The sequence below is a fragment of the Ochotona princeps genome, chromosome 6 (genome assembly GCF_030435755.1).
Source record: "Ochotona princeps isolate mOchPri1 chromosome 6, mOchPri1.hap1, whole genome shotgun sequence".
Lineage (NCBI taxonomy): Eukaryota > Metazoa > Chordata > Mammalia > Lagomorpha > Ochotonidae > Ochotona > Ochotona princeps.
The window spans coordinates 49,704,703-49,716,908 of NC_080837.1; the positions used below are offsets into that span (position 1 = coordinate 49,704,703).

At 34.4% G+C, this 12,206-nt stretch overlaps 1 protein-coding gene across 3 annotated transcripts in view; it reads right to left on the reverse strand.

The window, feature by feature from the left end:
- NOVA1 (NOVA alternative splicing regulator 1) overlaps positions 1-12,206 on the reverse strand; it is a 141,068-nt gene that overhangs the window by 23,831 nt on the left and 105,031 nt on the right. For all 3 annotated transcript variants that reach the window (XM_004584733.4, XM_058666282.1, XM_058666283.1), the window contains exon 4: positions 7,094-7,165. In XM_004584733.4, the coding sequence (XP_004584790.1) occupies positions 7,094-7,165 (72 nt within the window). The remainder of the gene's footprint in view (positions 1-7,093; positions 7,166-12,206) is intronic.

Sequence of the window (12,206 nt, forward strand, 5' to 3'; positions counted from 1 at the left end):
TACACTTCAAAAAATTATAAAAACATTATACAAATGCATCTTGAAGGATTTAAAAATTAATTTTTGTACTTTGTCAGGAAACTTTGACAATAATTGTACTTGAAGCATAGTCTGGTTTTCACACTGCTCTTGATAACTATAAGGTGTAAAATACATAGGAAAGAAAGAAGGATATGCTGCATTAGCTTAAGTTCTTTACTCAATTAAAATGATCATTTTCTAGTTTCATATTTTTAGAGAAAAGGTATATGGAAAATTCCACTTGAAGAACTGTAAAAGTATGAGCTTTAACACGGAGAGTAATCCTATTCTTCTAATGTTAGAAACCAGTATTTCTTCAGGACCTATAATGCTTCCGGCTAGTGTTTCAGATACATTAAAGAAGAAATAACACATTCTACATCCTCATACTTTTATAGGAGAGTGAGACACACACTATCCAATGAACATCACTACAAGCAAGTATTATCATGGGTGAGTAGGAAAAAAAAACAAACAAGCTAAGCTAAGGCCGAATTCTTTGGGGATGAGGTAGTCAGATTCCAATATGGAAAGGATGGTCAGTTAGGTCTTACTGAGAAAAGTGAATATTTGGAACAAATCTGAGGTTCATAAAAGGATAAATCTTAGAAGCTACCTGCTGCTAATTTGAACATTTTTGCTTTTACTGAGTGAAATGATGAACTATTTGAGGTATGGGTGAAGATTTAAACTTCTGTTTATTTTTAAAGCAACAAGTTTTACAGTCATTTTAGACTTACTGAATGTATCAAGTCCCAGATATACTAGTGGAAAAATCGAGTGTGGGAACTCGGTGCAGTCTGTAGTTCTGCTGTGAAATTAGAAAGGAAATAAAAGTGAACCTGAGTTATATGTGGACTGAAGTTAACACACCTTTAGGAAACAATTAGGAAATGGGATTTCAAATTCTAGATGTAAAAGGAAACAATACATTTCTGCAGGTTGAAAAGCAAAAGATCCAAATTCCTCAGCTCATGTTTGCTCTGATTGAATGTTTGTGTTCCCTCTAAAATCCATGTGTGGCATATTTACTCCCGGGTGCCACTGTGTTTGGAAGTGAAGCTTCTGGGATGTATCTGGGTTTGGAGGCATCTGTGCCTATGAATGGATTAATGCTCCTACAACACAGTCCTGAAGCAAAGGGTTCTTTCTCTTCTCTATGATAAACAAAGCATCCATTCTCTATTTTTCACTTACGTCATGTGACAGGAGTAAGAAGATATACCAACTACTGTGGATCAGTGAGATAACATATGGTCTGAGAACAATTAACTGGAATTGGCCATGTGGTCACTGCCGATGTCCCTGGCAAACAGTTTGGTAGAATGCTGGAAACAAGCCGGGCGGGAGTGGACTTAGGAAAGAGAAGACAGAATTTGGACAGCACAGAACGGAGATAATGTTTCTGTAAAGTTTCACTACATGGGACTAAATGAAATATAGCATTAACTGGGAAGGAATGTGAAATTAAGAGTATTCCTCTAAGATGGGGGGGGGGATATGTTTACATTTTGATGGATCAGGATGATCCCATGTAGAGCAAAATATGACACATCAAAGAAAAAGAAGGCAGAATTGCTGAACAAATGTTCTCGAGTAAAGGAAAAAGGACAAGGTTAATGTCAACTGAAAATCACTAGTTTTAGATACAAATGGGGAGAATTTATCTGTGACAATAAGTAGGAATGCAGATCACATGATTATAAATGCTGGCTCGGGGGACAGTATTGTGGAGCAGCACATGAAACCACTAGATGAGCTGCCAGAATCTCACAGTAGAGCGCCAGCTCAACTCTCAACAGCTCTGCGTCTGAGCCGGCATTCAGCTACAACTGGGAAAGCAGCAGCAGATTGCACAAACACTTAGGCCCCTGCTGCCCATGTGAGAGACTTAGTGTAGTTCCAGCCTCTTGGCTTAGGTCTGGCTCAGTGCTGGCCACTGCGGTCATCTGGGGGTGAACCAGAAAACAGAAGTGCGCTCTCTCTCTCTCTCTCTCGAGCTCTCTCTCTAGAGCTCTCTCTCTAGAGCTCTTTCAAGCTAAATTAATATTTTTACAAAAATCACAGGCAGTTTAGCTTTAAGAGATTTCCCCCTCACCTGGCACAAAGATGACAAAAATCTAACAGCTGCAACTAGATAATCGAGTATTCGAATTTCTGAATTACTTGTAATACATTCTGGGATGGAACCAGCACAGATACAATAAGCATAAAAAATGCTGCTGCATTAAGTATTTGTTGGTATGAGTTTATGGAAGTTCTGTTTTGAAGCTTCCATTTTCACAGTAGAACAGGAAGTAAGGTCGTTAGTTGGAAGAGGAGAAGATATTGGGGAGATTGGTAGGGACAACCATGAGATGGCACTGATGTTCTTCACTAACTGGTGTTATCTCCCATAAACTGTCCCTATGAGTACAGGTGGAATATGATTTGTTTCAAACCAACAGAAAACGCCAGCTGTAGTAAAATGTTACTATTATGATTAATTTTTGGCAAAAGAGGTGAGAAAGTCACCCTGTAATTAGGTTATATATGTTAGACTCCATCTTACTACTACGCAATGGAGAGAGAATCCTGAGGATTTTGCCAAGAAGCAGTGATCAATCCATGACCCAACTGAGAGGGCAGCATAACAGGGACCTGGGGGAGGGCAGCCTGGCAGGGACCTGGGGGAGGGCAGCCTGGCAGGAACCTGGGAGGAGGGAGGGCAGCCTGGCAGGGACCTGGGAGGAGGGAGGGCAGCCTGGCAGGAACCTGGGAAGAGGGAGGGCAGCCTGGCAGGAACCTGGGAGGGGGGCAGCCTGGCAGGAACCTGGGAGGGGGGCAGCCTGGCAGGGACCTGGGAGGGGGGAGGGCAGCCTGGCAGGGACCTGGGAGGGGGGCAGCCTGGCAGGGACCTGTAAGCAGGGTGTTGTTTGATCTAGTGAACTGGGGATAATTTGTTAGCAATTATAAAGGGTTAAACAAAACCCGAAACTTAGTTATGTGGACAGTAAATTAATGGGCCTACTGATAAAACTAAGAATTCATTTCAGATATGAGATTAGCATTGCAAGCAACACAAACCAGTTGTGGTTAATTTCCTCTAATCACAGCAAGAGTAGAGGATATGAGTTAGTTGTTTTCATGTGGGGTATATATTTTAATAAATGTCATGTAGTTTCAACTTTATCAGTAAATAAATAAATAAATGCACATAAATCAATAAGCTGACATCATTTTTTCTCCTCTCTTTAGCTAAAGTTTGAGATAAATTTATCTATAATTTTTGACATCACTGACTTACATCATAGGGTCCAGCGTGCTGACCTAGCGGCTGAAGTCCTCGCCTCGCCGTGAATGTGCCAGAATCCCTATGGGTGCAGATTCTAATCCTGGCCACCCCGCTTCCCATCCATCTCCCTGCTTGTGCCCTGGGAAAACAGTAAAGGATGGCCCAAAGCTTTGGGACCCTGCACCCACGTGGAAGACCTGGGAGAAGCTCCTGGCTCCTGGTTTCGGATCGGTGCAGTTCCAGCCATTGTGGCCGCCTGGGGAATGAGTCATTGGATGTAAGATCTTACTTTCTGTCTCTCCTCCTCTCTGTATATCTGACTTTCCAATAAAAAAAAAATAAAATCTTAAAAACAATTATATCATTGCATGAGAAATTTGTAATTAACTGAATGCTACAGATTATTTTTGAAAACTTAAACATGCTCCTTTACAGAATCTAATTCTGTTTCCTAAATCACTATGGTACTTCATGTTTACAAAAAAAATTTTCAGATTTACACTACAACATGAAGCACTGGTTATAAAAAAATCTGAAAACTATTACTGCTACTGTTTCTTCTTTCTCAGTAATAAAACATTGGCAGTACAATTGATTTTGTGCAGTGAGTGGCTTAGCATTCTCACTAAAAAAATGACACTGTAATTTTATGAAGAGGATTTTCATTACAAAACCATTCCAAGACTGAAAAAGAAACAACCAATACCAATCTTTGGCTGTCGGCTGGGCCATTTGCTGTATTTGAGAATAACATTTCTTCTTTAAATTAGTTGAATTACATTTTTAAAAGCTAAAATAAATATAATCTAATATTAACCTGGAATTTATTACATTCTGGAGCGTATTCTAAAAACACTGATTTATTTCTTACAAGGTGCTATTATATGAATTTCACAGATGAGAAGTAGAGAATAAAGGAAGTGGCAAGATAGCATTTGATTGCGGGGAATTTTTCTCTAGTTTTGACTTTTAACCACATTTCATAAGGTTTTTCACGTAATAGCCCCTCCATTTGGGGGGTGAAATTATTACAATGCAATACTATTGTTGGAATTGTCAGTTGGACCATGCAAAATGGATTTAAAGGTAAGGAGGTAAAATTCAGTATATTCTAAAACATGTAGTTATTTCTTTTTCCTTTTTATTTTTAAAAATCGATTTAATTTTAAATGCTTGTTACATAGATCAGGGGACTGTCATTTTTATAAGAACAGAAAAAAATCTTAAGTGCAGTTCGAACTTACTCTTTGAAATGATTTGTGTGCTTTCAGTTTGGGGGCTACTGGTGAATACTTCATTAGTTCTTTCTATGACATTACTTTGCAGCACAAATTATTTTGAAAAACAATCATATTTCATTAAGTTAATACTGATGAAGTAACATGAATGTCAGTTGTTTAGTTGTTTAGAGTTTTTGAAAAGTCACTTTTTTTGAAAGGCAGAGAGACAGAGACAAAGACAGAAAAGGACAGAGAAAGATTCTGGTCTTTGATCTGATTGCACATTCCCTCAAATGCTACCACTACCAGGATTGGTCCAGGCGGAAGCCAGGAGTCTTGGGTCTGGGTCTCCCAAGTGGGGGCAGTGACCCATGTCTGTTATATGTAGTTTTTATTGATTTGCAAGAGGGGAAAAAAACATGTAGCATAGTTACTTTTAGTAGCAAGGGGTGTCATTTTTGCTATAACATATAAATAAAAATTTCTAATCTAAAAAAAGTCTTTTATTTTGATCCATTTCTGTCCCCTAAGAAAACTGGTATAAATTACTAGGCAGGAGTGAACTACATTTGTTATAAAAACTATTTTCTTATATGTTGAAAAGGCTATTTTGTTCATGGAAAATCTAACATCATATTAATACATATTTGCCCACATTGGGTAAACATACACTTACAAGTTATATAATGAATCTACACTAACTGGAACCATCTGCAAACTAAATTTCACATGAACAGTTAAAAACAAAAAATAAACCAAAAAACCCAAACAACAACTAACCAAACAAAACCACCAGCTTCCTTCTGTCCTATCACATGGCAGAATCATTTGGGAAAAACTTTAAGGAATAAGGTAATTACCAACTAATACTAATATATATACCATATTTCAAAAATTTCCAAAATATCATGCAATTTGTGTTCTTTTATTTTGTTTCATGTTATCCAGGAGATATTACGCTTCTTTGTGCAAAAATAGAAGAAAATAAAGCATAAATAACGAATATTACAGAATTCAGTAGACAGGATATAAAATTACAAATGATTTATTTCAAATTTGCTGACAAAGACTATCTGTATGGTAAACTACAATGTTAGTACATTTTAAAATATAGCTAGCCTTAATAAATTTATTAAAAATTTATATAATCATAAAAGGTAAAAGAACAATAGAACCTAATTTCAGAGACACAATTAAGATGGGTTTTTTTTGTTAGATCCAAGATTTTTGGTATTTTGAGAAAAAATGCTAGGTTTATTTTTATTGTTGTACTCATTTATCTCTTCTTGTTTGGTAAAGAAAAAAAATGGTGGCATAGACGAGAAACACAAAAATAAATCTCTTGCTGTTCCAACAGTGTTCTACAGCATGTAACTACACCCCATGTAAAGATTCGGTTAGGACAGTGTATAACCACTGTTCAACATCACGCACACATAATGCAAGCTTGATTCTCATTTTTTTTCATACCTTTCCATTCAGCTAGGTTTCATAAGTAAAGATGTATATTTTATTAAGCCTTTTATTGGAGGTAAAAGCTGAGCATTGCAAAGTACTTTGATTGAAGGAAACAATGTACTTTGCATTGCATGAAATGAAAATAAAACTTCTAGTACTGAATAACAAGCTAAGTCCTACATTTTCTTTAAATCATTAAATTAGTTTTTTCCCTTGAGGTTGTAACAGGATCAGGATGAATACAGGAGATAACTTTTTTTGGACACAAATTTAAATTATATATAAAGCAAGTATAATTAAAAGTCAATAATTTATTGGTCAACTATATGAAACTACTAAAGATAAGCTTTAATTATTAATCACAAGACGCCTTGAATCAACAAATAGGGAAAATAGCACTGCTCACCTAAATGAAGTTCAACTCCAACAAAATGAAAATGTTTTAATTATTTTAATAAATATATTATTTAACATTTACATTTGAAGAATGTCCTATAAAAAACTATTTCAAATATTCATCTTTCAAACTACAAAATATGTTTCTAATTCCAAAGTTTGCAGCAATAAAAAGGCTTAGAATTTAAATACTAAGAAAACATGAACTTCAAAGTTGTTGGATAGTATTAAAAGGATCACAAGTATCAATTTTCTAGGACTTTCAGTTTGATAGAAATTCATCAGTAGTTTTCAATTGTTTACATAGTAAAGTATGTGTTAAAAAGCAATTAAAATTGCATCCACTTTTAAAGCTATACCTTTGCTCAATTTTTACATTGAGTATTTATATATGTGATATTGTTAAGTCACATAACAGAAATCTCAGGAAGATAAAATGAGGGAGATTTTAAAAAAAGACTCACTAAATAACCCTCAGAACTTCATAGAGTAGTCACGATTTTAAAGGAAGAATTGAATTCTAATAGTCTGCTATCCAAGTATACTTAAAGATGCATATAAGATTTTAGCAGTAATGCTTATTTCTTTCCAAAGTATTGGAATCTGTTTATGGTGCATATATGTGAATGAACGAATAAATCCTTAACCCACCATTCTCTTTTTCTCCAGTTTGCAGGCAACCACCCGTGAAAAGTATGGTGTAGATGAGAGGATGATACTGTACCTGATTAGCTCTGGAGGTGGTCATGGGATCAGATGGAGAGGACTTGGTGGTAGTTGGGGAAGATGGCAATGTCTGGGAACAAAGCAGTTCAGGAGCAAATCAACCTTTATAAGCCTTAAACTGATTATTAAATAAAACAAAAGAAAATAAAATGTAACACAACGAGAACAAAATCCTATGAAGAAAATTCCTCCTATTCATTCAAATTTAATGGAATTTGCGATCAGTTAAGTAATTAATGCATGTAGATATGCATGCATAGGCATGTAGAAAATAAATTCATGACTTGAAATCATGATGGTGATTGATAAAAAATTCACATGAGTATTAAAGGTATCCTGACCATATTCATGAATAGTTGTCTGATTTCTTTTCCTCTCGTTTTCTTGGGGAAAGAAAAGTCAAAGAAAGATTCTGTAAGTTCATTTTCCTATCAATGAATACAGTCGGACACTTAAAGAAGTGGTGAAATGAGGCTTACTTTGGCATAAAAGCATCCACCTGCTTAACGTGTTGAACATCACCAACAAGTTGATTCCACATGAAATTAGGGATCCATACTTAAAAGCAATTAAATTTGCAGTTCTGAGTCCTTAATATCACATTATCTTCTAAAAGATTAATTTTTAATAAATTTAGAGCACATCTGAAAATGTAAGCATTTACCTCATATTAATATTATGGCATTATATTAATAAAATGGTAACTAATGATGCCCCCAAAAGTTACCATAAAATTTTTGTACTTTATGTTAGTATACTTTATTTAAATTAAGAGTGTAATATGTTGCAGAATTGTCAGCCTGTGTTGAAATAAGCACAGAATTATTAGAATCATATTTATTATTCATTTATAAGCAAATATACATGGAATATGAACATATGTTGTATTTAACAAATATACTTAAATATTTCCTCAAGTGTTTTATAAAACTCTCAAGTCTAATACAGTAAACTTAAAGAATAAAATGTTAGCATTTTATGAGCACTCAGCAAAATAGCATTCTTTAAGTAGTATCCTCCATAGAGAGTATTTCTTTCATACCAAATTGGAATGTGGACTTTGTTTTATGTTAATATGGATCTAACAACAGTACTCAGATATGAGCAAAAGCATAACTTTAAAGGCTCAGCATTATCAGGAAAACCATCATTAAATAACTTACAAGTCTTTTTTTTTTTTTTTTGCATTTAAGATTTCAGAAGTTCTAGTTTGAACAGAATAAAGGAGTTAAGAGTAAAGCAAAGGATAAAAAAACACAGACTCTTGGTTAACTCATTACCCTCTGGAAATAAATCGGTTTTGCTAGCAGTAAATTATCTATTACATAGTCTACTTCTCAAATCATCCCTGATTGGTCTTAAATTAAAACCTAAAACAGTTTCAAGGGAGCTCTAGCCAAGGGTAAGTAATCCCCACAACTTGGCCAAATCTTCTTTTGAAGAAAAGGAAGATGGAGGGCTGTCATCGAAAGTGAAACCTCTTCTCATTTTCCCACAGTTTTCACTTTCATTCATCAAAAATTTACCTAACGTTTTCATGTTCGCACAACACTACGTTGGGGCATTTGCTAATGACTTCATATTGGAGCATGTTCCATGAATTAAAAACAAGGTTTTTGTTTCCCTCTGCTAATTCTAACAGTCACTGCACAGTATTCCTGGGAGGAGTATTTAAAGACTATCAGTGGACTCTAACATTCACCTTGTACCAAATAAAGATTGCCAACAAGCTCAGAAAGAACTATGTAGATAAAGAATCAAATAACTTAGAATTTTTAACTACTCTTAGATTAACATAATCTTTTTTTAACTATCCTTTCTTTTTTTGGCTTATACATAAAATACTGAATACGTATTTCTAATCAATGTAGCTCACATTCATCAAGTTGTCCTTAGTAGTCTTGAAGGTGTTTCTTACTCACATGAGTAAAAGACATAAATTTTAGGTTTCTAGACAACACTAATGTGTTTAAAATAAGTTAAAGTTGGGCTATTAACATAATTTGAGAAGAAGCTGTATTTATAATATTTTAAATAAAAAGGTGAAAAGTCTCTAATTTTGGACCTCAAGGGATAACACTATTAAAGTGTCACAATAAACTTACTACCTACACATTTTCTTGGTTCAAAAGCCTAACACAATGAAAATGTAATAAAATAAAGATATAGATATTTTTAGCTATTATTCATGTATAATTTTTTTATATATATACAGAGAGGAGGAGAGATAGAGAGGAAGATCTTCCATCCGATGTTTCACTCCCCAAGTGAGCCGCAACGGGCCGGTACGCGCCGATCCGATGCCGGGACCAGGAACCTCTTCCAGGTCTCCCACGCGGGTGCAGGGTCCCAAAGCTTTGGGCCATCCTTGACTGCTTTCCCAGGCCACAAGCAGGGAGCTGGATGGGAAGTGGAGGTGCCGGGATTAGAACCGGCGCCCATATGGGATCCCGGGGCTTTTAAGGGGAGGACTTTAGCCGCTAAGCCATGCTGCCGGGCCCCTCATGTATAAATGTTTTAAGCACAAGTGTTCTTCCACTACAGATATATCTTATAACGAAAAAAAAAATTCTAGAAAATTTTTACTTCTGATGATTTTTTAAATTAGAAAAATTTATTATATTTTAGTATATATATTTTAAATATGTTAAACTAATACATTTAATTGAAAATTTTTATTAATTAACTTAAGGGAACAGCTGAAGTGGCAGTTTTCAACAAAGAACTGGAACAGAAAAATCCACAAGAAACATTCCAATGTGTAATGTTTCTAAGTTTTTAATATGTCATATATGTAGTAGAACCACTAACTGGGTGAAGATTGGCAGTTTTCAAGTTAAATATAATTTAATAAAAATTATGATAAATTTAATGAAGATGTAATTAATTTAAAATTCATCTAATATCAATGTAGTGATACATTTTTAGAGTTAACATTTACTAAGCACATGTTCCTCAAAAACAATTTTTCACAGTTTGCAATTCCAGAAAACAATGGATATAGTCATCTTAAACAGTACTCTTTTCAGATGGAAAAGAATAAAACAATTTTTAACTATACGACTTGAATAGCTGTTAAGAGTTTGTCAGACATTGGAAGCTGAACTGATTACTACAGAAAAATGTGTAGTGTTTTATATTTTTTCTTTTTGTGTGCTTTAATACGTATAGAGTAGTGATCCTTTGGAATATGATTTTTGAAAATTAAGAATGTAACAATAGATATTTAGTTAAATATACACATACCTAAAACTTTGAGTTCATGAGTACAAAATAGATTATTCTAAACATTAGGATGAATTCTTATGAACAAATAATTTTGCTGCACCAGAGACTACTAACATAAACAGATCATATAATAAACATTGTTTGTGCTCAAGTAAAACTATACTGAATTCCCAGTATTTATATGTAAAGCAAAAACATCAAAGAACAAAAATCAGAATTATTTGGTATCTATTACTGAATGCGTAATACAACTAACAAGCATTTTCTTCTAACTTCTGTTTCAAGTTCTTTTCAGCCTGAATATGCTTCATTTTTTAAAGGGGGGGTTGGTAAATAAAATAATAAAAGCCTTTTGGTTTTCCTTCTGACACACACCCTCCTCTTCTCCTAGCAGCTCCACTATTTCGTACATCCAAAAACTTTGACTTTTCCTGCATGAAGCCTAAGAATCTGTCTGGATTTTTAGAAGAGAAGAAACGCCCAGGTGTCACCTTCCTATCTTCTTTCTGTCTTTGTGTGTGTGTTTCTTTTACCGTTTGAGAAAGACATTTAAAAGATTCTTCAGGAAAACATTACAGAGAAGCTGTATCTAATCGATGTCCTTCAACTTGACATGCAAGTCTCTTCATCATCTGTCCCCAACTAATCTCCTTAACATTAAACTCTGCTATCAACCCCAGTTGAAATATTCTGTGTTTGCCAAGACAGTTCCTTTTCTATCCAACAAGTTGTAACCCTCTCCGATTCCATTTGTTTCATTTCTCCTTAAACAATGCCTTTCCTTTTTTTCCTCAAGTTAGACAACTACTATACAATTTCCAAGTTTTAATGCATTTTGCAGGGTTTGTCACTCGGGTCTATGGTTCCTTCATGCTCCTCTGAATTTTTTTTACGGTAGAGAAAATTCTTTATATTCTCATTTTGCTTAGCAAATACAGTTTCAGGTTTGCTGTGTTTTAAGTATGTCTCACACAGGGTTAAGATTAGTCACACAGGGTAAGGGCTACAATTTAAAATATTTGTCAAGAGGGCATTTAATAAATTCATGATTGAATGAATAACAAATTAATTTAAGTGCTATTTTGGCAATTTTCAAGATGAAATAAAATTCCTTGGTCAAATTACATTATTTTTAAGCTGTTAATCTGATTTAAGTGAAAGAAGATTTCTTGAATTTTTACAGCCACTTTTTTCCCTAATATAGATTTTTTTAATATATATTCATGAATTAAGAATCCAGAAATTCCAAACAACTATGGCTAGTATATTTGATTTCATAATTCCATTATATTTAAAATTACAATACTATTAAGCAGTATCTTCTTAAAGAAAATATACTAGTTTGAAAACCTATTCATTCATTAAGAGTATTTCTGTTTCAAATAATTTACTCACTGACCTAAAATGAGGATGATATGATCAGGAATACAATAATAAAAGTCCACAATAGGTGATATAAAATACTAACATTTAAAGCAAATGTTATTTATTTAGGACTAAATTTGATTTCCAATTTTAAGCCCCAATTCATTTACATTATGCTTTTTAACAAGCAGAACTTTACATTTATCAATCACAAAAAAAACCCCAATGGGCAGAGGTAACTGAAACTGTAATAAAATACACAATTTCATAGTCAGTATGAATCTATTTCTATGCTGAAGTAAAATTATTTTCAGCTCCAGATTTTCTTTAAAACTCCAGCTTTATCCTTTAGGTGCAACAGCTCAATTGGCTAATCCTCCACCTTCAAGCGCCAGCATCTCATAAGGGCAATGGCTCATGTTCCTGCTGTTCCACTTCCATTCAGCTTCCTGCTTATGGACTGGCAGGGCAGTAGCGGATGATCTACAGCATTGGGACCTTTCACCCATGTGGAAGAT